Source organism: Mustelus asterias, chromosome 24 (genome assembly GCF_964213995.1).
Source record: "Mustelus asterias chromosome 24, sMusAst1.hap1.1, whole genome shotgun sequence".
NCBI classification, from domain to species: Eukaryota; Metazoa; Chordata; class Chondrichthyes; order Carcharhiniformes; family Triakidae; genus Mustelus; species Mustelus asterias.
The window spans coordinates 47,464,627-47,489,362 of NC_135824.1; the positions used below are offsets into that span (position 1 = coordinate 47,464,627).

The following is a 24,736-nucleotide window of genomic DNA, read 5'->3' on the forward strand; positions in this document are numbered from 1 at the left end:
GGGTAGTTCCTGGAACTCATTATCGGGGCAGTGAAAGTAGGAGAAGTATGAGTTAAGAATGACAGCATGGATTCATACAGGGTGGGAACAGCCTCTATCTTATCAGGGACAGTTGGACAGGCTGCGCTTGCAGCCATTGGAGTTTGGGAGGATGGGTAGTTATTTCCTTTGACCTTATAATATCACGAGTCTTGACAGGATGGAAGCTGAGGGGATGTTTCCCCTTGTGGGAGAGGCTGGAACTGGGGGGACATGTTTTAAAAATAAGGCGTCCCCTATTCAGGATGGAGATGAGGAGAACACTGTTTCTGTCAGAGGGCGATGAGTCTGTGGAACTCTCTTCCCCAGAGAGTGCTGGAGGCTGGAGCACTGAACATTTTTAAACCAGAGGTAGATAGATTCTGAATAACAAGGGAAGGGTATTAATGGGGGGGGGGGGGGGTGGGGGGGGGGGGGGGCAGGGGGGGGGGCAGGAGGTGTGGGGGAAGGGGGATAGTGGTACTGAGGCCACAATCAGATCCTGCACAGTCATACTGAATGTTGGAGCAGGCTCGAGGGGTGGGGGGGAGGGGAAGGTGGTGGGTGGGGGGGGAGGGGGGGGGGGGGAGGTGGTGGGTGGGGGGGTGGGGGGGTGGGGTGGGTGGTGGGGGGGGTGGTGGGGGCGGGTGGTGGGGGCGGGGGGTGGGGGGGGTGGGGGGGTGGTGGTGGTGGGGGGGGGGTGGTGGGGGGGGTGGTGGGGGGGGTGTGGGGGTTGGTGGGGGGGGCGGTGGTTGCGCTGCGGGCATGTCCAGAGAGAGAGATGGTGCCGTGTTTGGTATAATCACAGGACTTGTAATCCAGCGGCATGGTGGCACAGTGGTTAGCACTGCTGCCTCACAATGCTAGGGACCCGGGTTTGATTCCAGCCTCGGGTCACTGTCTATGTGGAGTCTGCACGTTCTCCCCGTGTCTGCGTGGGTTTCCTCCGGGTGCTCCGGTTTCTTCCCACATTCCAAAGATGTGCAGCTTAGATGGATTGGCCGTGCTCAATTGCCCCTTACTGTCAGGGGGATTAGCAGGGTAAATACATGGGGTTACAGGAATAGGGCCTCGGTGGGATTATTGTCAGTGCAGACTCGATGGGCCAAATGGCCTCCTTCTGCTCTGAGGTAATTCTCGGCCCATGCTAAGGCTTTCCATATGGATTTCCAGAAGGCATTTGATTGGGCACCTCATGGGAGATTAGCAATAGTGGAAGTGCATGGAATTGGAGGCAACCTTGTGACGTGGTAATCAGACGGGAGATAGGAGACAGAGGTTGGAGACCAAGGCTGGAATTCTCTGGCCGTTCACGCCCCACCGCTGCTGGCAGCGGGAACGGAGAATCTGACACTCAGCCAAATCTCTGTTCGTTGCAGCGGGACTGGAGAATCCCAGCTGCGGGTGAGGTCGGAGAATCGGGGCCTCAAGGGTGCATACACAGGACAGCAGGATGTGACAAGTGGTGTCTGTCAGGGATACTGGGACCTCAGCATGTCGCCGTACTTATCAATGACTTGGATGATGTTTCACTGTAATCTTATCGGGTTTAAACACAGGAATTAAACACAGGAACACAGTCCAACACAGTTTAAACACAGGAACACAGTCCAACACAGTTTAAACACAGGAACACAGTCCAACACAGTTTAAACACAGGAACACAGTCCAAAGATGTGCGGGTTAGGTTGATTGGCCAGGTTAAAAAATTGCTCCTTAGAGTCCTGGGATGCATACGTTAGAGGGATTAGTGGGTAAAATATGTGGGGGTAGGGCCTGGGTGGGATTGTGGTCGGTGCAGACTCGATGGGCCGAATGGCCTCCTTCTGCACTGTAGGGTTTCTATGATTTCTATGATTCTATGAATTATGTAGTTTAGGCTAACATTCCCTGATTATGACAGACTAAAGTGCAATGGAATCGAGGTGTTAAAGGAGTCAATCAGGTGGAGAGATTGAAACAATCTCCTCTGGTGTCATGGGAATCCCTTAGGGATGGTGCAAGAAAGCTCCACATAAAGATAAGAGGAAATGTGGAACTCTCAGGCCGGGGTTTTTTGGGCTGATCCAGATTGATTCCTGGGTTGGCGGGACTGATGTATGGGGAGAGAATGAGTCGGTTAGGATTACATTCGCTGGAGTTCAGAAGAATAAGGGGAGATCTCCTAGAAACCCATAAAATTCTAGCAGGACTAGATGCGGGACGGATGTTCTTGATGGTGGGGAGTCCAGAACCAGGAGTCATAGAGTGAGGATACAGGATGAAGCTTTTAGGACAGGGATGAGGAGACATTTCTTAACCCACAGAGTGGTGAACCTGTGGAATTTGCTACCACAGAAAGTAGTTGAGGCCAAAACATTGCATGTTTTCAAGTAGGAGTTGGATATAGCTCTTGAGGCTATATCCCTCTTCCTGCTCCTATTTGATTTTGATCTGATTTATTATTGTCACATGTATTGGGATACAGTGAAAAAGATTGTTTCTTGCGCGCTATACTGACAACGCATACTGTTCATAGAATACATGGGGGAACAAAGGGACCTTGCCATGTTTGTCCATAGATCTCTGAAGGCAGAAAGGCAGGTTAATAGGGTGGTGAAAAAGCCATGTGGCACACTCACCTTTATCAATCGGGGTATAGATTATAAAAGCAGGGAGGTCATGATGGAGTTGTATAGAACTTTGGTGAGGCCACAGCTGGAGTACTGGTCGCCACATTATAGGACGCACTGGAGGGGGTGAAGAGAATGTTCACCAGGACGTTGCCTGGGATGGAGCATTTAAGTCATGAAGAGAGGTTGGATAGGCTTGGGTTGTTTATTCTGGAGCAGAGAAGACTGAGGGGCGACCTGATTGAGGTGTTCCAGATTATGAGGGGCATGGACAGGATGGATAGGGAGCAGCTGTTCCCCTTTGTTGAAGAGTCAGTCACGAGGGGACACAAGTTAAAAGTGAGGGGTGGGAGCTTTAGGGGGGGTTTGAGGAAAAACTTTTTTACCCAGAGGGCGGTGACGGTTTGGAATGCGCTGCCTGGGAGGGTGGTGGAGGCGGGATGCCTCACATCCTTTAAAAAGTAGCTGGATGAGTACTTGGCACGCCATAACATTCAAGGCTATGGGCCAAGTGCTGGCAAGTGGGATTAGGTGGGCAGGTCAGGGCATTTCATGCATCGGTGCAGACTCGATGGGCCGAAGGGCCTCTTCTGCACTGTAGGATTCTGGGAGAAGGAAAGAAGAGGGTGCAGAATGTAGTGTTACGGTCATGGAGTAAAGCTTTAAAAGCACAGAATGAGAGGGTATGCTGGGGACAGCTCGCAAGAAGTCGCCTCGCTTGGGTGCCATCTTGAATCCTCTTGTCTATATTTCTATGCTTAATCAAATATTTTCTTTTTTCTCCAGAGAAGGGGGTTGATAGGGTTAAGATACAGTTCAGTCATGGTCTAATTGACTGGTGGAAAGGGCTGTTTATATTTTGGGATGAAGAGAATAAGGTTTGGGCTTCACACCGATGATAATGAGCAGACCGGCTCCTGAATGTGAGACTCACGTCAGAAATGTGGGGGCAGGACTTTCTGCCCGCGTTTGCCCCGAAACTAGAAAATCCCACCCGAGGTCAACCTACCTTTCCGTGGTCTGCCCCTCGCCCGCTATGATTCCCGTGGCAGGGCGAAACGGGAACATTTGCCTCAAAACTGTTTCTCAAAGTATTGCAAAGCCCCGGGCTCCAGCTCAGGATCATTGCGGGGTGGCTGGATTCCGTGCTGATGGTTTTGAACGTTGCCTCGTCTCAGCCCAGGACTGACCGTCTTCCATTTTGTTTCCAGGAGTCAACATAATTACAAGCTGGCTCATGATTGGTTGGTGCGTCTGAGTGACCAATGGCAGCTACAGCAGTTCCTCCAGAGCTGTGAGGAGGTGGGTGCTGGAACTTTGAGGGGGGAGGAGGGGAGGGGGTTGTGATCAGGGCATGTCCAGAGGGAGAGATGGTGGCCTTATTAACAAATTCTGAACTAGTAATCCAGAGGCCCAGGCTAAAGCTTTGGGGACTTGGGTTCAAATGCCACTTTCTGTAATTGGTAGAATTTAAATTCAAATAATAAAACTGGAATTATAAAGCTAGTTTTTTTTTATTCATTCGTGGGACATGGTGTTGCTGGCTAAGCCAGCATTTATTGCCCATTCCTAGTTGCCCTTGAGAAGGTGATGGTGAGCTGCCTTCTTGAATCACAGTAAGAAGTTTAACAACACCAGGTTGAAATCCAACAGGCTTGTCTGTTAGAACATAGAACATAGAACAGTACAGCACAGAACAGGCCCTTCGGCCCACGATGTTGTGCCGAGCTTTATCTGAAACCAAGATCAAGCTATCCCACTCCCTATCATCCTGGTGTGCTCCATGTGCCTATCCAATAACCGCTTAAATGTTCCATTTAAAGTGTCTGACTCCACTATCACTGCAGGCAGTCCATTCCACACCCCAACCACTCTCTGCGTAAAGAACCGACCTCTGATATCCTTCCTGTATCTCCCACCACGAACCCTATAGTTATGCCCCCTTATAATAGCTCCATCCACCCGAGGAAATAGTCTTTGAACGTTCACTCTATCTATCCCCTTCATCATTTTATAAACCTCTATTAAGTCTCCCCTCAGCCTCCTCCGCTCCAGAGAGAACAGCCCTAGCTCCCTCAACCTTTCCTCATAAGACCTACCCTCCTGTTGGACTTTAACCTGGTGTTGTTAAACTTCTTACTGTGTTTACCCCAGTCCAACGCCGGCATCTCCGCTTCTTGAATCGCTGCAGTCCCATGTTCTGTGGGTTGACCCACAATGCCATTAGGGAGGGAATTCCAGGATTTTGGCCCAGCGACTGCGAGGGAACAGTGACCACGAGACCAATTGCCAATTGTAAAAACCCATCTGGTTCACTGATGTCCTTTAGGGGAGGAAATCTGCCATCCTTACCTGGTCTGGCCTACATGTGACTCCAGATCCACAGCAATGTGGTTGACTCTCAACTGCCCTCTGAAATGGATGAGTGAGATGTTCAGTTTGAGGGGCAATTAGGGATGGGTAACAAATGCTGGCCCAACGATGCCCACATTCCATGAAAGGGTAAAAGAAAAGAGAGGGTAGTGGTTTAAGTTTTTAAGTTTTAAGTATATTTATTAGTGTCACAAGTAGGCTTACATTAACACTGCAATGAAGTTACTGTGAAAATCCCCTAGTCGCCACACTCCTGTTCGGGTACACTGAGGGAGAATTTAGCACGGCCAATGCGCCCTAACCAGCACGTCTTTCAGACTGTGGGAGGAAACCAGAGCACCCGGAGGAAACCCACGCAGACACGGGGAGAACGTGCGGACACCACTCAGACAGTGACCCAAGCCGTGGATGGAACCTGGGTCACTGGCACTGTGAGGAAGCAGTGCTCGCTATTGCCACCTGTAAATAAATCCGAAGAATCTGTTATTCTCTCCAGATCTCTCTGAACTCCTCGATTTGATTCCAGCCTGTAACTCAACTGCCCGTTAACCCACACACAAACCACACGGAGCCCTTGGTGAGATTCCAAGTAGTTAATGGCCGGAATCTATTCTATATAGAATTCATTGATTAACCTTCAGCCATAACTTGCTAACAGGAACAAGCACAGCTCTGACCAAGGGTCACCCGGACTGGAAACGTTGGCTCTATTCTCTCTCCACAGATGCTCTCAGACCTGCTGCAATTTTCCAGCATCCGCAGTATTTTGCTTTTAACTTATTGACAGGAACCTGATGTTCTATTCTTAAACCGAATAACCCTAAGATTAGGATCCAGATTGTAACTCTCAGCTCATTATTATGGAATACATGAAACATGGGAGCTCCTCCAGCTATTTGTTATTGTGTAAGTGCCATCCTAAACCCTTCAATTAGATTTAGGCTTGTAATTCAATTAGATTCCAGGCAGCACAGTGGCACAGTGGTTAGCATTGCTGCCTCACAGTGCCAGGGATTCCCAGCTCGGGTCACTCTTTGTGTGGAGTCTGCACATTCTCCCCGTGTTTGCATGGATTTCCTCCAGGTGCTCCGGTTTCCTCCCACAGTCTGAAAGACATGCTGGTACAGGAGGTGAAGTCGCACGGGATCAGAGGTGAGCTGGCAAGATGGATACAGAACTGGCTCGGTCATAGAAGACAGAGGGTAGCAGTGGAAGGGTGCGTTTCTGAATGGAGGGCTGTGACAAGTGGCATTCCTCAGGGATCAGTGCTGGGACCTTTGCTGTTCATAATATATATAAATGATTTGGAGGAAAATGTAACTGGTTTGATTCGTAAGTTTGCGGACGACACAAAGGTGGGTGAAATTGCGGATAGTGATGAGGATCGTCAGAGGACACAGCAGGATATAGATCGGTTGGAGACTTGGGTGGAGAGATGGCAGATGGAGTTTAATCCGGACAAATGTGAGGTAATGCATTTTGGGAGGTCTAACACAGATGGGAAATATACAGTAAATGGCAGAATCCTTTAGAGTATTGATAGGCAGAGGGATCTGGGTGCACAGGTACACAGGTCACTGAAAGTGGCAACGCAGGTGGAGAAGGTAGTCAAGAAGGCATACGGCATGCTTGCCTTCATCGGCAGGGGTATTGAGTTTAAAAATTGGCAAGTCATGTTGCAGCTTTATAGAACCTTAGTTAGGCCACACTTGGAATATAGTGTTCAATTCTGGTCGCCACACTACCAGAAAGATGTGGAGGCTTTGGAGAGGGTACAGAAAAGATTTATCAGGGTGTTGCCTGGTATGGAGGGCATTAGCTATGAGGAGAGGTTGGAGAAACTTGGTTTGTTCTCACTGGAGCGATGGAGGTTGAGGGGAGACCCGATAGAAGTCTACAAGATTATGAGGGGCATGGACAGAGTGGATAATTAGAAACTTTTTCCCAGGATGGAAGAGGCAATTACTAAGGGGGCACAGGTTTAAGGTGCGAGGGGCAAGGTTTAAAGGAGATGTATGAGGCAGATTCTTTACACAGAGGGTGGTGGGTGCTTGGAACTAGTTGCCGGGGTGGTAGTGGGGAGCAGATATGATAGTGACTTTTAAGAGGCGTTTTGACAACTATATGAATAGGATGGGAATAGAGGGATATGGTCCCTGGAAGGGTAGGGGGTTTTAGTTCAGACGGGCAGCATGGTCGGTGCAGGCTTGGAGGGCCGAAGGGCCTGTTCCTGTGCTGTCATTTTTTTGGTCTGTTAAGTCCTCCCTCAGTGTACCCGAAACAGGTGCCTGGGGATTTTTACAGTAACTTCATTGCAGTGTTAGTGTAAGCGTACTTGTGAAACTAATAAATAACTTAAAAAACTTTAGTCTTATTCGAATCTCACCCAGGAACCTTACACTAAGAAATGGGGCCAAGGTCTCAGGTGGCGAAATAAACACTAATTCTAAAACAAATGAAATAGCATGACAATCAGAAACTGTGTTACAATGAGTATATTTAAAGGGAAATTAAAAGAATTATGTTGAACACGAGAAATAAGAAAAATGTGAGCAATACATTATTGATTTGATTTATTATTGCCACATGTATTAGCCTACAGTGAAGAGTATTGTTTCTTGCACGCTATACAGACATAAAATACTGTTCAGAGAGTACATCGGGGAAAAGGAAAGGAGAGGGTGCAGAATACAGTGTTACAGTCATAGCGAGGGTGTAGAGAAAGATCAACTTAATATAAGATAGGTCCATTCAAAAGTCTGACAGCAGCAGGGAAGAAGCTGTTCTTGAGTCGGTTGGTACATGATCTCAGACTTTGTACCTTTTTCCCCAATGGAAGAATGTGGAAGAGAGAATGTCTGGGGGGCGGCTGTGTGGGATCCTTAATTATGCTGGCTGCTTTTCTGAGGCAGCGGGAAGTGTAGACGGAGTCAATGGATGGGAGGCTGGTTTGCGTGATGGACTGGGCTACGTTCACAACCTTTTGTAGTTTATTTGCAGTCTTGGGCAGAGCAGGAGCCATACCAAGCTGTGATACACCCAGAAAGGATGCTTTCTATGGTGCATCTGTAAATATTGGTGAGAGTCGGAGTGGACATGCCGAATTTCCTTTAGCCTCCTGAGAAAGTAGAGGTGTTGGTGGTCTTTCTTAACTATAGCATCGGTGTGGAGGGACCAGGACAGGTTGTTGGTGATCTGGACACCTAGAAACCTGAAGCTCTCGACCATTTCCACTTCATCACTTTTGATGTAGACAGGGGCATTAGAACAGAAGGAGAGGTTGGGGTGTGTGGCCCAAGTAAATGTTCTTCCACACAACCACGTGGAGTATATCGGAACAAACTGAACAGTGCGGAGGGAAGTGGCAGGTTACAGAGGGACATAGATAAGCTGCAGAGCTGGGCTGAGAGGTGGCAAATGGAGTTTAATGCGGAAAAGTGTGAGGTGATTCACTTTGGAAGGAGTAACAGGAATACAGAGGACTGGGCTAATGGTAAGATACTTGGTAATGTGGATGAACAGAGGGATCTGGGTGTCCATGTGCATAGATCCCTGAAAGTTGGCACCCAGGTTGATAGGGTTGTTAAGAAGGCGTACGGTGTGTTAGCTTTTATTGGTAGAGGGATTGAGTTTCGGAGCCAGGAGGTCATGTTGCAACTGTACAAAACTCTGGTGCGGCCGCATTTGGAGTATTGCGTACAGTTCTGGTCGCCGTACTATAGGAAAGATGTGGAAGTGTTGGAAAGGGTGCAGAGGAGATTTACCAGGATGTTGCCTGGTATGGTGGGAAAATCGTATGAGGAAAGGCTGAGGGGCTTGAGGTTGTTTTCGTTAGAGAGAAGAAGGTTAAGAGGTGACTTAATAGATGCATACAAGATGATCAGAGGATTAGATAGGGTGGATAGTGAGAGCCTTTTTCCTCAGATGGTGTTGGCTAGCATGAGGGGACATAGCTTTAAATTGAGGGGCGAGCGATCTAGGACAGATGTTAGAGGTAGGTTCTTTACTCAGAGAGTAGTAAGGGCGTGGAATGCCCTGCCTGCAGCAGTGGTGGACTTGTCAACGTTGAGAGCGTTCAAGTGGTTATTGGATAAACATATGGATGATATTGGAATAGTGTAGATTAGAGGGGCTTTAGATTGGTACCACTGGTCAGCGCAACATCGAGGGCCGAAGGGCCTGTACTGCGCTGTAATGTTCTATGTTGTAAGTGTCAAATCAACTTGGAGGGTACAACATGCCAGTCAATTCTGAGACGCAGTTGCAAGATGGTCAGAACTATGAACTGAGTAAAGGAGATAATAAAGGTGTACAGGAAGGATTGGGAATCTGTGGAGGGGAGGACTATAACGATTGATTCAGGATAAAATGACTTGAGTATTGCTGAAAAAGTAGACAAGCTGTCAAATCTTCACATCTTGGACTCAACAGGACAGATGCAAGAATGCCAAATTTCTAAGGGAACAATAATTTGTACTGTGTGAGAAAAGGTTGCTGATTGGTTGGCAAGTTGACTCTGTTCGAGGCATTGCCATTGGTGAATGCACCGAGGAACCCAAGTAACAGTAAGTGGCAGAACCCTTAAGAGTATTGATAGGCAAAGGGATCTGGGTGTACAGATATACAAGTCACTGAAAGTGGCATCGCAAGTGGAGAAGGCAGTCAAGAAGGCATATGACATGCTTGCCTTCATCAGCCGGGTCATTGAGTTTAAAAATTGGCAAGTCATGTTGCAGCTTTATGGAACCTTAGTAAGCCACACTTGGAATATAGTGTTCAATTCTGGTCGCCACACTACCAGAAGGATGTGGAGGCTTTGGAGAGGGTACAGAAAAGATTTACCAGGATGTTGCCTGGTATGGAGGGCATTAGCTATGAGGAGAGGTTGGAGAAACTTGGTTTGTTCTCACTGGAATGACGGAGGTTAAGGGGTGACCTGATAAAGTCTACAAGATTATGAGGGGCATGGACAGAGTGGATAGTCGGAAGCTTTTTCCCAGGGTAAAAGAGTCAATTACTAGGGGGCATAGGTTTAAGGTGCAAGGTTTAAAGGAGGTGTATGAGACAATTTTTTTTTTACACAGAGGGTGGTGAGTGCCTGGAACTCACTGCCGGGGGAGGTAGTGGAAGCAGATACAATAGTGACTTTTAAGGGGAACTTGACAAATACATGAATAGGATGGGAATAGAGGGATATGGTCCCCGGAAGGGTCGGGGGTTTTAGTTCAGACGGGTAGCACTGGTGGTGCAGGGCCAAAGGGCTTGATCCTGTTCTGTAGTTTTCTTTCTTCTCTTTGTTGTAACTCATACTGTTGTTTAATTCATAAAAGACACAGGGCCTGGACATATTCCTTTTGCCTGCAGAGGGCAGACTCTGGATATGAATATATATAGCTTCTAGCAAGCCTATATGAGACACATTACATTAGAAACCTGGCTGATAATCTTAAGTTGGTTGTTCGTGTAATTCTTAGCACAATTGGGATTGTTCAAAAAGTGCTGACCAGTTGTGGACTAATCACATCTAATGTTAGACATTTTATTATGGGACACTGGTGAGACCACATCTGGAGTACTGGGTACAATATTGGTCAACGTATTTAGCTCTGTGGTGCAAGTGCCATGGCGACGTCTCGACTAATCAGAGCCTCTTTGCCAACCAATCAGCACCCTTTTCTCATGCAGTATAAATTGCTGTTCCCTTTGAAAGTTGGCATTCTTGCATCTGTCCTGATGGGTGCAAGATGGAAAACTTCGACAGCATGTGTTTTTTTTCAACAATACTTAAGTTCTGTGCCACTAAATGGCTATAAAATTACTTCAGTCAGAAGAGGTGATATAACAGGAGGTAAATAGGCAGTGAAGACTTCATGGGTCGAATTAAAAAATAAAAAAGATTTAGATTGATGTGGGAGATGTGTACAGGCCTCCTGGTAGCAGCAGTGAAGCGGCAGAATGTATTAATGCAGAAATTAGGAGTACATGCAGGTGGTTTTAATGGCAGATTTTAATATTAACACTTTTGCCATAGAGGGAGCGCATTGGAGGTTCACTAGATGAATCCCTGGGATGGCAGAATTGTCTTATGAGGAGAGATTAAGGAGACTGGCGTTCAAAGAGTGTCAAAGAATACGTTTGTGCTGCTTCCCCGGCTGTTGAGACTAAAACCAGGGGCGTAATTTCAGGGTAAGGGGTAGGCCATTTAAGACTGAATTTAGGGGAGGTGATGGCCTAGTGCTATTATCGCTGGGCTTTTTATCCAGAAACTCAGCTAATGTTCTGGAGACCTGGGCTCGAATCCCGCCACGGAAGATGGTGGAATTTGAATTCATTAAAAAAAAATCTGGAATTAAGAATCTACTGATGACCATGAAACCATTGTCGATTGTCGGAAAAACCCATCTGATTCACTGATGTCCTTTAGGGAAGGAAATCTGCCGTCCTTACCTGGTCTGGCCTATACGGACTCCAGAGCCACAGCAATGTGGTTGACTTTATTGCGCCAAGTCCTCTGTTCTCGTTGCCAGTGGTAGTGGGGCAAATGAGACTGGAGAATTCCCACCATTATCTTTAACTTCCCAAGTTGCCACACTCCGGTGCTTCATCATAGAAACCATAGAAACCCTACAGTGCAGAAGGAGGCTATTCAGCCCATCGAGTCTGCACCGACCACAATCCCACCCAGGCCCTACCCCCACATATTTACCCGCTAATCCCTCTAACCTACGCATCTCAGGACTCTAAGGGGCAATTTTTAACCTGGCCAATCAACCTAACCCGCACATCTTTGGACTGTGGGAGGAAACCGGAGCACCCGGAGGAAACCCACGCAGACACGAGGAGAATGTGCAAACTACACACAGACAGTGACCCGAGCCGGGAATCGAACCCAGGACCCTGGAGCTGTGAAGCAGCAGTGCTAACCACTGTGCTACCGTGCCACCTTGCTTGTTTGGGTACATGGAGGGAGAATTTAGCATGGCCAATGCACGTCTTTTCGACTGTGGGAGGAAACCGGAGCACCCGGAGGAAACCCATGCAGACACGGGGGGGTGGGGGGGGGGAGAATGTCCAACCTCCACGTAGACAGTCGCCTGAGGCTGGAATCGAACCTGGGTCCCTGGCGCAGTGAGGCAGCAGTGCTAACCACTGTGCCATCCATATTAGGGGTTCGAGATAGTGATGACTACTGGAGCTAGGTTACAGATCCAGAATGATCAATAAATGTTAGAACAGTCTCTCAGGGCCAAGTCACCTAATTCTACTCCTATGTATTAAGAAAATGCACTTAGTATAGTGGTTAGTATCCTTGGCAGTCACCCACGAGATAGGGCCTCAATTCTCCTGGAAGATAATGAATAGGAATAAAATATTTTTGAAAAATCACTCCTACGCCTTTTTGTTTGATATCAAGTGTCGGATCAATCCCAAGATGGGGTGCAATGCCTCATCTTGTATCTTGTTTTAGTGTAATTGTACAGGGCCACACCTGGAATATTGTGTGCAGTTTTGATGTCCTTATCTGAGGAAGGATGTCCTTGCTATAGAAGATTTACCAGGCTGGTTCCTGGGATGGCAGGTCTGTCATATCAGGAGACTCTAAATCGGTTAGGATTATATTCACTGGAGTTTAGAAGAGTGAGAGGGGATCTCATAGAAACTTATAAAATTCTAACAGGGTTCAACAGGATAGATTCAGAAAGAATGTTCCCGATGGTGGGGGGAGTCCAGAACTAGGGATCATAGTTTGAGGATAAGGGGGTAAACCTTTTAGAACTGAGGTGAGGAGAAATTTCTTCACCCAGAGGGTGGTGAATGTGTGGAATTCACTCCCACAGAAAGTAGTCGAGTCCAAAATGTTGTGCGATTTCCAGAAGTTTAAAGTTTTAAACTTTAAACTTTATTTATTAGTGTCACAAGTAGACTTACATTAACACCACAATGAAGTTACTGTGAAAATCCCCTAGTCGCCACACTCCGGCACCTGTTCGAGTACACAGAGGGAGAATTTAGCATGGCCAATACACCTAATTATATATATCTCTTGGGGTTAAAGAGATCAAGGGATATGGGTGGGTTAGAGGGGGAGAATCAAGATGTTAAATTTGATGATCAGTCATGGTCATAATGAATGATAGAGCAGGCTCAAAGGGCTGAATGGCCTCCTCCTGCTTCTAGTTTCTATATTTGTCTCTCTTGTGGGGACCATGTTGTGGATTCAATTTGAATTGCTTTTTGGAGCAAGCAAGGAGATGGATTAAGGGCTTAACAGATCCAGTCTGAACATTGGCTTTGCAACTCTAAGAAAGGGGATAAATATAAAAAAAGAAACCCAGCTGATTTTAAACACGAGGATATTCCGAATCCCAGAAAGGAAACTTGGAATCCTTGCTCTCAAATAATCATAGAAACCCTACAGTGCAGAAGGAGGCCATTCAGCCCATCGAGCCTCCACCGACAACAATCCCACCTAGGCCCTATCCAGGTAACCCCATATCTTTACTCCACCAATCCCTCTAACCTATGTATCGCGGGCCACTGAGGGGCAATTGCGCACGGCCAATGCGCTCAACCCACACATCTTTGGAATGTGGGAGGAAACCAGAGCACCCGGAGGAAACCCACGCAGACACGAGGAGAATGTGCAAACTCCACACAGACAGTGACTCGAGCCGGGAATTGAACCTGGGTCACTGGTGCTGTGAGGCAGCAGTGTTAGCCCACTGTGCCACCGTGCCGTCCCAAGTGTAGGGAAAGATGTGAAGACAAGTGAAGGATATCCCAGATGTTCCTGTGATGGATTTAAACAAAACACATTTTTATTGACCAGCAAACATACAACAAGATAATCACCTTTGTTCAGGATCAGACCAGAAACTTCAAGGTATATTATACAGTTACCTTAGACCCCAACTTTTACATTTGGGGCGGCACGGTGGCAGCGATTAGCACTGCTCCCTCGGTGCCTGGAACCCGGGTTCGATTTCCGGCTTGGGTCACTGTCTGTGCGGAGTCTGCACATTCTCCTCGTGTCTGCGTGGGTTTCCTCCGGGTGCTCCGATTTCCTCCCACACTCCAAAGATATGCAGGTTAGGTTGATTGGCCATGCTAAATTGACTCTTAGTGTCAGGGAGATTATCAGGATAAATATGTGAGGTTACGGGTATCGGGCCTGTGTGGGATTGTTGCCAGTGCAGGCTCGATGGACCAAATAGCCTCTTCTGCACTGTAGGGATTCTATGATACTCTATGATTTGATTTTGACATTAAAGTAAGCATCCTTCAGGTATGATTCAAGTGACCCACTAGGAAGCTTTTATGAAAATAAATTTTATTTAAGAACACAGAATATAACAAAGAATTAGCATAACTTTTACCAATTAAAATACTTTAACAGGACAAAGTATAATTCTTAACAGCTGGCTATCTGTAATGTTCCAATTTAAAGCAATATGCTATAGACATACATCCTCCTTCAGAATTAGTTGCACAAAAAAAACAAGTATGTTGACATGGTGCTAGATTTGCAGCCTCTTAATACTTCTGGACAGAGATCCAGACAGCAGTTTCCAGAGAAGGATATACCCTGAAACAACAAACAGAGAGATAAACCTAGTGTCTGGCAGATTCCAGTCTCCAACTTCAGAGAGGGGGAAAAGAGAGGCATTGTTCTCTCTCAACTCAAAAGCATAGAACATAGAACAGTACAGCACGGTCCAGGCCCTTTGGCCCTCAAATGTTGTGCCGAGCTTTGTCCAAAACCAAGATCAAGCTATCCCACTCCCTATCATTCTGGCGTGCTCCATGTGCCTATCCAATAATCGCTCGAAATTTCCTAAAATGTCTGACTCCACTATCACAGCAGGCAGTCCATTCCACACCCCAACCACTCTCTGAGTAAAGAACCTACCTTGTACATCCCTCCTATATCTCCCACCATGATCCTTATAGTTATGCCCCCTAGTAACAGCTACATTCACCCGAGGAAATAGTCTCTGAACGTCCACTCTATCTATCCCCCTTATCATCTTATAAACCTCTATTAAGTCGCCTCTCATCCTCCTCCGCTCTAAAGAGAAAAGCAGAATCTAAAACAGCAACTAAACTTGAATTCTCTGTGTAAGCCTAGATCCACCCAGTCATACGACCCTACCTGTCAATCAACCTAATCAAATCCTACTCTGCAAAAGCCAGGGGAACTCTCAAAACATAACCCTGCATTAGTTCAGATCAAAACAAACCTGGTAGCAATTAGAAGTCACTATGTTGCTGCATTAGCAATACAGGAGGCTGGTCACAGACAAAATGGCACCGATAATAACTAAAACAGATCCTGCACAAGAAACATGACTAAAATACATTTCTCAAAGGCACAGTATCGTCACAAACTAGAAATACACTCAGCCACATTAATGGCCATGTATCTTTAAAGTTGCCCAGTTCCAAATCTCTCTAATTTCCTTACCTCAGAGCTAAACCTCCCCAAACAACATCCCATACATTTTCAAACTGTCAGCAAAATCCAGCAATAGTTACCACACCAGGCACCTATATCTTTTGGGCTGGCTGCTGACTTTGGGATAGAGACAACTGGCTTCTCGAGCATGTTTTCTTCAGGCACATCTTGTTGGGAGTGGACACAGATTCCTATTGTGGGCTGCAGTTTCAAAACATTGGCTAGGGTGAACTTTCCCCTGACAGACTGTTTTTATTTCAATCTTCCCTTATGAAGTGAAACATCTTATGCTTACCCTAATGCCAAAATCAAATCATAAAATCCCTACAGTGCAGATGGAGGCAATTCAGCCCATTGAGTCTACACCAATAACAATCCTACACAGGCCCTTCTAAAAGTTACTGTGAAAATCCCACAGTCGTCACCCTCCGGCGTCTGTTCGGGTACACTGAGGGGGTATTTAGCATGGCCAATGCACTTAACCAGCACGTCTTTCGGACTGTGGGAGGAAACCGGAGCACCCGGAGGAAACCCACGCAGACACAGGGAGAACGTGCAAACTCCACACAGACAGTGACCCAAGTTGGGAATCGAACCCGGGTACCTGGCGCTGTGAGATAGCAGTGCTAACCCACTGTGCCACACTGCAACCCGGTGAATCCCCTGAAACCCTCGATTAAATTGCAGCATACAACCCATTCCTTGCTGACTGTTATTCTGTGCATAACATTTGGAAAGCCCCAATTAGATTCCACTCTGTATTCACTCCCGAGTATCTTTCATTCTATATATAAATCCCACGAAATCCACGATTAGTTTCCAGTCTGCAACACACTCGTGGATATCTTTTACTCTGTATGTAAACCACCGGAATACTTTGATTAGATTTCAGCTGCAACTCTGTCAGGTATCAATTATTTTGTATATCAATCACTCAAACTCCTCAATTAGAGTCCAGTCTGTAACACTTTCGTAGGCATTTATTACTCTATCTGTAATCCTCAATTAGATTTCAGTATGAAACTCGCTCTCAAGGCTCCCATTTTACTATAAAACTTCGACGAGATTCCAGACTAATTAACTGCTGATAACTCATTGAATGGCATCTTCAAGACAGATGGAATTCAGAACTATTAATATTCCCCACTAATTGCCCAATTAGATTCCAGCCTGTAACTCGTTCATGGGTATCTGTTATTCCAAAACCTCTTGGATAGATTGTACCCAGTGTTTCACTCATAGGAATATATAAATTCCCAAAGCCCTCGATTAGATTCTAGCCAATAGAATCCCTAAAGAGACCATCCGGCCCATCGAATCTGCACTGACTCTCCAAAGAAGCATCCTACCCAGGCCCCTCCCCTCCACCCTATCCCTATAACCGTGTGCATTTTACCATGGCCAATCCACCTAACCTGCACATCTTTGGACACTAAGGGGCAATTTAGCATGGCCAATCCACCTAACCTGCACATCTTTGGACACTAAGGGGCAATTTAGCATAGCCAATCCACCTAACCTGCACATCTTTGGACACTAAGGGGCAATTTAACTTTGATGGATTAGCTATGGGAAATGTGTGGGGTTACAGGGATAGAGTGGGTGAGAGGGCCTGGGTAAGACACTCTGAAAGGAAGTTGGCGCAGACTCGATGGGCTGAATGGCCTTTTCTGCACTGTAGGGATTCTATGATTCTATGATTCTCTCCTTGAGATTTAACCCCTGGGGTCTACAAGGAGGCTACAAAGGGATATAGGTGTGCTAAGTGAGTGCACTAAGATCTGGCAAATAGAGTATCATGTGGGGAAAATGTTCAATTGTCCATTTGGGCACCTTCAAAAAGAAGCTTTGATGAGGTTGCGGAGCTCTGAGGTGCAGAGAGATCTGGGTGTTCTAGCACATGAATCACAAGTGGTTGGTATGCAGGTACAGCAAGTAATTGTTGTGAGGGGAATTGAATACAGAAGTATGGAGGTTATGCCTCAGTTGTACAGGGCACTAATAAACCACATAGAGTCATAGAGATTTACAGCATGGAAACAGGCCCTTCAGCCCAACTTGTCTATGCTGCCCAGTTTTTACCACTAAGCTAGTCCCAATTGTCCGCATTTGGCCCATATCCCTCCATACCTACATTACCCATGTAACCGTCTAAATGCTACTACTACCTCTGGCAGCTTGTTCCAGACAATCACCACCCACTGTGTGAAAAACGTGCCCCTCATAAAATCATAGAATCCCTACAGTACAGAAGGAGGCCATTCGGCCCATCGAGTCTGCACTGACCACAATCCCACCCAGGCCCTGTTCCCGTAACCTCTCACGTTTACCCTGCTAATCCCCCTGACACTAAGGGTCAATTTATCATGGCCCATCAACCTAACCCGCACATCTTTGGATTGTGGGAGGAAACCGGAGCACCCGGAGGAAACCCACGCAGACACGGGGAGAACGTGCAGACTCTGCACAGACAGTGACCCAAGCCGGGAATCGAACCCCGGTCCCTGGTGCTGTGAGACGGCAGTGCTAACCACTGCGCCACAATGCTGACCCTTTTGTATCTCTCCCCTCTCACTTTAAACCTATGCCCTCTAGTTTTATACCCCCCTACCTTTGGGAAAAGATGTTTAGAACTCCGGTTCTCTCCCACAGTCCGAAAGACATGCTGGTTAGGTGCATTGGCTGTGCTAAATTCCCCCTCAGTCTACCCGAACAGGCGCCGGAGTGTGACGACTGGGGGATTTTCACAGTAACTTCATTGCAGTGTTAATGTAAGCCTACTTGTAACACTAATAAATAAACTTTAAAAACACTTGTATGTAGAATACAGGAAAAATCAATGGCATTACAGGCTGGAATCGAATAGAGTGGCGAGCAAGGTTTATAGTTTGAATAACACAGGATCTGTCAGGAAATCACGATTCAATGCAAAAAATAAGAAATCCAATAATTGGGAATGTGTTCTGGTGATTGTGGGGTTAAAAGATGTTTAGGCTGTGCTGCTGTTTAGCCAATGGAGTTGGGGGAGGGCAGCCTGCTTGAGGGGGGGGCGGGGGGGGGAGTGGGGGGTTGGTGTGGGGGGGGGGCAGCAGATTGAGGCGGGTTGGGAGTTTGTGGGCGTGGAGAGGTGGGGCAGTTGAGGCTGGGCCCAGGCGTGTTTGGGGGGGCCAGCGATCGGGCCGTGGGGGGATCTGGCGATGTGGGGTCATGGGGCTGGCCAGCAATCGGGAGGCTGGCAGTGTGGGCTACTGCGCATGCGCAGATCTCGGCGCTGACAGATCTCGGCGCTGACAGATCTCGGCGCTGACAGATCTCGGCGCTGACAGATCTCGGCGCTGACAGATCTCGGCGCTGACAGATCTCGGCGCTGACAGATCTCGGCGCTGACAGATCTCGGCGCACGCACAGAGGCCCACTCAGCGCTGTGCTGTCGGCCTCTCCAGTGGGGATAGGCCCCATCCATTGTTTTTTGAACTGATTCACGCTAGGGCTCTCTGCAGAGTGTGGGAGATTCATTTTGAAACTCCCGCTGAAGAAATTGGCGTGATTTACTCCAGCTTTTACGCTTAGAGTCTTTTTGGGAGAATCTCACCTGTGACTATCTATCTGATCTATGCCTCTCATTATTTTATAGACCTCTATAAGATCACCCCTAAGTCTCCTACACTCCAGGGAAAAAAGTCCCAGTCTATCCAGCCTCTCCTTATAACTCAATCCATCAAGTTCCAATAGCATCCTAATAAACCTTTTCTGCACTCTTTCTAGTTTAATAATATCCTTTCAGGACATTGTGGGAGGCCAGGGAGGAAATTGCGGGTCCCCTAGCAGAGATACCTGAATCATCGATAGTCACAGGTGAGGTGCCGGAAGATTGGACGGTGGCAAATATTGTGCCTTTGTTTAAGAAGGGCTGCAGGGAAAAGCCTGGGAACTCCAGGCCGGTGAGCCTCACATCTGTAGTGGGTAAGTTGTTGGAAGGTATTCTGAGAGACAGGATCTACAGGCATTTAGAGAGGCAAGGACTGATTAGGGACAGTCAGCATGGCTTTGAGAGTGGAAAATCATGTCTCACAAATTTGATTGAGTTTTTTGAAGGGGCAACCAAGAAGGTAGATGAGGGCAGTGCAGTTGATGTTGTTTACATGGACTTTAGCAAGGCCTTTGACAAAGTACCGCATGGTAGGTTGTTGCACAAGGTTAAATCTCACGGGATCCAGGGTGAGGTATCTAATTGGATACAAAATTGGCTTGAGGACAGAAGACAGAGGGTGGTTGTAGAGAGTTGTTTTTCAAACTGGAGATCTGTGACCAGCGGTGTGCCTCAGGGATCAGTGCTGGGTCCACTGTTATTTGTCATTTATATTAATGATTTGGATGAGAATTTAGTAGGCATGGTTAGTAAGTTTGCAGATGACACTAAGATTGGTGGCATAGTGGACAGTGAAAAAGGTTATCTCGGATTGCAACGGGATCTTGATCAATTGGGCCAGTGGGCCGATGAATGGCAGATGGAGTTTAATTTAGATAAATGCGAGATGATGCATATTGGTAGATCGAACAGGGGCAGGCCTACTCAGTTAATGGTAGGGTGTTGGGAATAGTTATAGAACAAAGAGATCAAGGAGTGCAGGTTCATAGCTCCTTGAAAGTGGAGTCACAGGTGGACAGAGTGGTGAAGAAGGTATTCGGCATGCTTGGTTCCATTGGTCAGAACATTGAATACAGGAGTTGGGACTTTTGTTGAAGTTATACAGGACATTAGTAAGGCCACACTTGGAATATTGTGTACAGTTCTGGCCACCCTATTATAGAAAGGGTATTATTAAACTAGAAAAAATGCAGAAAAGATTTATGAGGATGCTACCGGTCTTGATGGAATGAGTTATAAGGAGAGGCTGAATAGACTGGGACTTTTTTCCCTGGAGCGTAGGAGGCTTAGGGGTGACCTTGTAGAGGTCTATAAAATAATGAGGGGCATAGACAAGGTAGATAGTCAACACCTTTTCCCAAAGGTAGGGGAGTCTAAAACTAGAGGGCATAGGTTTAAGGTGAGAGGGGAGAGATACAAAAGTGTCCAGAGGGGCAATTCTTTCACACAGAGGGTGGTGAATGTCTGGAACAAGCTGCCAGAGGTAGTAGTAGAGGCGGATACAATTTTATCTTTTAAAAAGCATTTAGATAGTTACATGGGCAAGATGGGTATAGGGATATGGGTCAAATGCGGGCAATTGGAACTAGCTTAGTGGTAAAATCTGGGCAGAATGGACAAATTGGGCAGAAGGGCCTATTTCCATGCTGTAAACCTTTATGACTTTGAGGTAGATAGATTCTTAGAAAACAAGGAGGTGAAAGGTTGTGAAAGGTTATCGGGGTAGTTGGAATGCAGATTTGAGGTTTTTTTTAACTCATTCTATGGGACGTGAGTGTTGTTGGCTGGGCCAGCATTTATTGCCCATTCCTAACTCCCCTTTCAGAGGGTATTTGAGAGTCAACCACATTGCTGTGGCTCTGGAGTCACATGTAGGCCAGACCAGGTAAGGATGGCAGATTTCCTTCCCTGAAGAACATTCGGGAGCCAGATGGGTTATTACGACATTCTACAATGGTTTCATGGTCATCAGTAGACTTTCAATTCCAGATTTTTATTGAATTCTAATTACTTATCAGAACAGTCCCAACCTATTTAAATGGCGGAGCAGACCCGGGGGGCTAAATGGCCTACTCCTGCCCATTGTTCATGCATTTGTATTTTAAAAAATGAAAAAAATAATTTACGGGATATGGATGCTGCTGGCTGGGCCCTAACTCTCCCTTGACAAAGTGGGCAATTAAATTTGCCCACTCCAAGGTCAAGGCTGAGTAATAGGGCCCCAGAGTTGCTCACCGTAACTCCAGGTGTGGCCTAACCAGGGCTTTGTGTGGCCAAAGCATGATTTCATTCTGTAATCTAGACCCCAAGATAAAAAGGCCAGCATTCCATTAGACTTCTTGATTACTTAAGTACCTATTCGGGCATTGGCAGGATGTGTTCAGTGGTTGCCGGGATGTGTTCAGTGGTTGCTGGGGTGGTTGCTGGGATGTGTTCAGTGGTTGCCGGGATGTGTTGAGCGGTTGCCGGGTTGGTTGCCAGGATGTGTTCGCTGGTTGCCAGGATGTGTTGAGTGGTTGCCGGGATGTGTTGAGCGGTTGCCAGGTTGGTTGCCAGGATGTGTTCGCTGGTTGCCAGGATGTGTTGAGTGGTTGCCGGGTTGGTTGCCAGGATGTGTTGAGCGGTTGCCGGGTTGGTTGCCAGGATGTGTTCGCTGGTTGTCAGGATATGTTCGCTGGTTGTCAGGATATGTTGAGTGTTTGCCGGGTTGGCTGCCAGGATGTGTTCACTGGTTGCCAGGATGTGTTGTGATTGCCAGGATGTTTTGAGTGGTTGCCGGGTTGGTTGCCAGGATGTGTTGAGCGGTTGCCGGGTTGGTTGCCAGGATGTGTTCGCTGGTTGCCAGGATGTGTTGAGTGGTTGCTGGGTTGGTTGCCAGGATGTGTTCGCTGGTTGCCAGGATGTGTTGAGCGGTTGCCGGGTTGGTTGCCAGGATGTGTTCGTTGGTTGCCAGGATGTGTTGAGCGGTTGCCGGGTTGGTTGCCAGGATGTGTTCGCTGGTTGCCAGGATGTGTTGAGTGGTTGCCGGGTTGGTTGCCAGGATGTGTTCGCTGGTTGCCAGGATGTGTTGTGATTGCCAGGATGTTTTGAGTGGTTGCCGGGTTGGTTGCCAGCATGTGTTGAGCGGTTGCCAGGTTGGTTGCCAGGATGTGTTCGCTGGTTGCCAGGATGTGTTGAGCGGTTGCCGGGTTGGTTGCCAGGATGCGTTCGCTGGTTGCCAGGATGTGTTCGCTGGTTGCCAGGATGTGTTGTGATTGCCTGGATGTTTTGAGTGGTTGCCGGGTTGGTTGCCAGGATGTGTTGAGCGGTTGCCGGGTTGGTTGCCAGGATGTGTTCACTGGTTGCCAGGGTGTGTTGAGTGTTGCCGGGCTGGTTGCTGGGCAGCGGTTGCCAGGATGGTTGCCAGGAAGTGTCCGCTGGTTGCCAGGATGTGTTCGGTGGTTGCCGAGATGCCACCAGGGCTGCCTGGGTGCCCTGCGGTGTGGAGTGTGTCAGTGCATCTTGTACAACGTCAGATATAAGCTAGCGTTACCTTCCCTCCCTCCCTCCCCCCACCCCCCCACACTCCCATCCCTCCCACTGTGTTGCAGCCAGAAGCTGGATGCTGCTGTTGACAGCATTCTCCTTTGGCAGCAAAGAGAATTCCTGCCGATTTAAATCTGCCGGATGTTGTCCCCTCGGGCTTGGAAATGCCGGTGGCTGCCTGACCCGAGGGCCCGTGCCTTGGTCTAGCTGGTGCTGAATATTGCTGGCTGCAGTTTGCAGGGACGTGACGTGTCTCTGTGTACATGTGTATGTGAGTGCGTGTGCGTGTGTGTGAGAGAGAGAGCAGGATACAGGCACACTGCAGCATTCCACATTCACTGAATGTGCTGAGGTCAGGCAAGGAGATGGGATAGTGGGACTGCAGCACTCCGAACCACCAGCACTCCGGGATAAGTGTGTCCGTGCGTGTGGAGGCGGGGGGGAGGTGGTGGGGGGGGTGGGGGGGGGGGTGTGGTGGTGGGGGGGAGCTGAGCGATCTCAGTGTTTCTTCTCTCTCTCGTTCGCAGTTGGGCGACTGGATTAATGAGAAGATGCTGACGGTCCACACCACGTCACACGATGATTCTCAGAAGCTTCACAAAAAATGGCTGAAGCACCAGGCGTTTATGTCAGAGTTGGCGCTCAACCGTGAGTGGCTGTCCAAGATCGAGAAGGTAAGGTGGGGGGTGGGGAGGTGTGGAAGAGGAGGGGGGGGGGAGATGGAGGGGAGGGGGTGGGGGTCGCGTAGAATGTGACTCAGAATGACAGCCTGTCTCTCGCAGGTAGCCCGAATGTCTCGTGTTTACAGTACCTCCCCCACCCCCCAACACCCCAGTCACCCCCAATCACCTCCCCCCAACCCCGAGCTCTGCTTTATTTATTTTACGATTCATCCTGCTGAATTTTTCATCCCACAGCCTGAATTGTACTTGGCAAGGACGTGAATATAAAAGGCTATCTGGTGGGTCGGGGGGGGGGGGGGGGGGGGTGGATGGAGGGGGGAGGAGGAAGGGGGAGGTGGTGGAGAGGGCTTGAACATTCGAGGTCCTGGGTCACTTGGGGTGCAGGTTATTTTGGGGGCCCTCGGTTGCCTTGTAGGCCCCGGATTCTACTGGGGGTCATGGCCTATTTTCAGGGTCCTGGCCCATTTTGGGGGGTTTGGGTTTATTTTAAGGGTTTTGGGGTTTATTTTGAGGGTTTGGGTTTAATTTGAGGGAGTTTATTGTGAGGGAGTTTATTGTGAGGGAGGTTATTTTGAGGGTTTGTGTTTATTTTGAGGGTTTGGGGTTTATTTTGAGGGTTTGGTTTATTTTGAGGGTTTGGGGTTATTTTGAGGGTTTGGTTTTTTTGAGGGTTTTGTTTATTTTGAGGGTTTGGGTTTATTTTGAGGGAGTTTATTTTGAGGGTTTTGGGGTTTATTTTGAGGGAGTTTATTTTGAGGGTTTTGGGGTTTATTTTGAGGGAGTTTATTTTGAGGGTTTGGGTTTAATTTGAGGGAGTTTATTGTGAGGGAGTTTATTGTGAGGGAGGTTATTTTCAGGGTTTGTGTTTATTTTGAGGGTTTGGGGTTTATTTTGAGGGTTTGGTTTATTTTGAGGGTTTGGGGTTATTTTGAGGGTTTGGTTTTTTTTGAGGGTTTGTGTTTATTTTGAGGGTTTTGTTTATTTTGAGGGTTTGGGTTTATTTTGAGGGAGTTTATTTTGAGGGTTTTGGGGTTTATTTTGAGGGAGTTTATTTTGAGGGTTTTGGGGTTTATTTTGAGGGAGTTTATTTTGAGTGGGTTTATTTTGAGGGTTTGGGTTTATTTTGAGGGTTTGGTTTATTTGAGGGAGTTTATTTTTGGTTTTGGGTTTATTTTGAGGGAGTTCATTTTGAGGGTTTGGGTTTATTTTGAGGGAGTTCATTTTGAGGGTTTGGGATTATTTGGGGGAGTTCATTTTGAGGGTTTAGGTTTATTTTGAGTGTTTGGGTTGATTTTGAGGGTTTGGGATTAGAACATAGAAAAGCTACAGCACAAACAGGCCCTTCAGCCCACAAGTTGCGCCGAACATGTCCTTACCTACTAGACTTACCTATAACCCTCTATCTTACTGACTTCTATGA

At 47.4% G+C, this 24,736-nt stretch overlaps 1 protein-coding gene across 1 annotated transcript in view; it reads left to right on the forward strand.

Moving 5' to 3' along the window:
• LOC144511098 (spectrin beta chain, non-erythrocytic 1-like) overlaps positions 1–24,736 on the forward strand; it is a 222,742-nt gene that overhangs the window by 108,523 nt on the left and 89,483 nt on the right. Inside the window, exons 17-18 of the mRNA XM_078241075.1 lie at positions 3,842–3,932; positions 23,161–23,307. Coding sequence (XP_078097201.1) covers positions 3,842–3,932; positions 23,161–23,307 — 238 coding nt within the window. The remainder of the gene's footprint in view (positions 1–3,841; positions 3,933–23,160; positions 23,308–24,736) is intronic.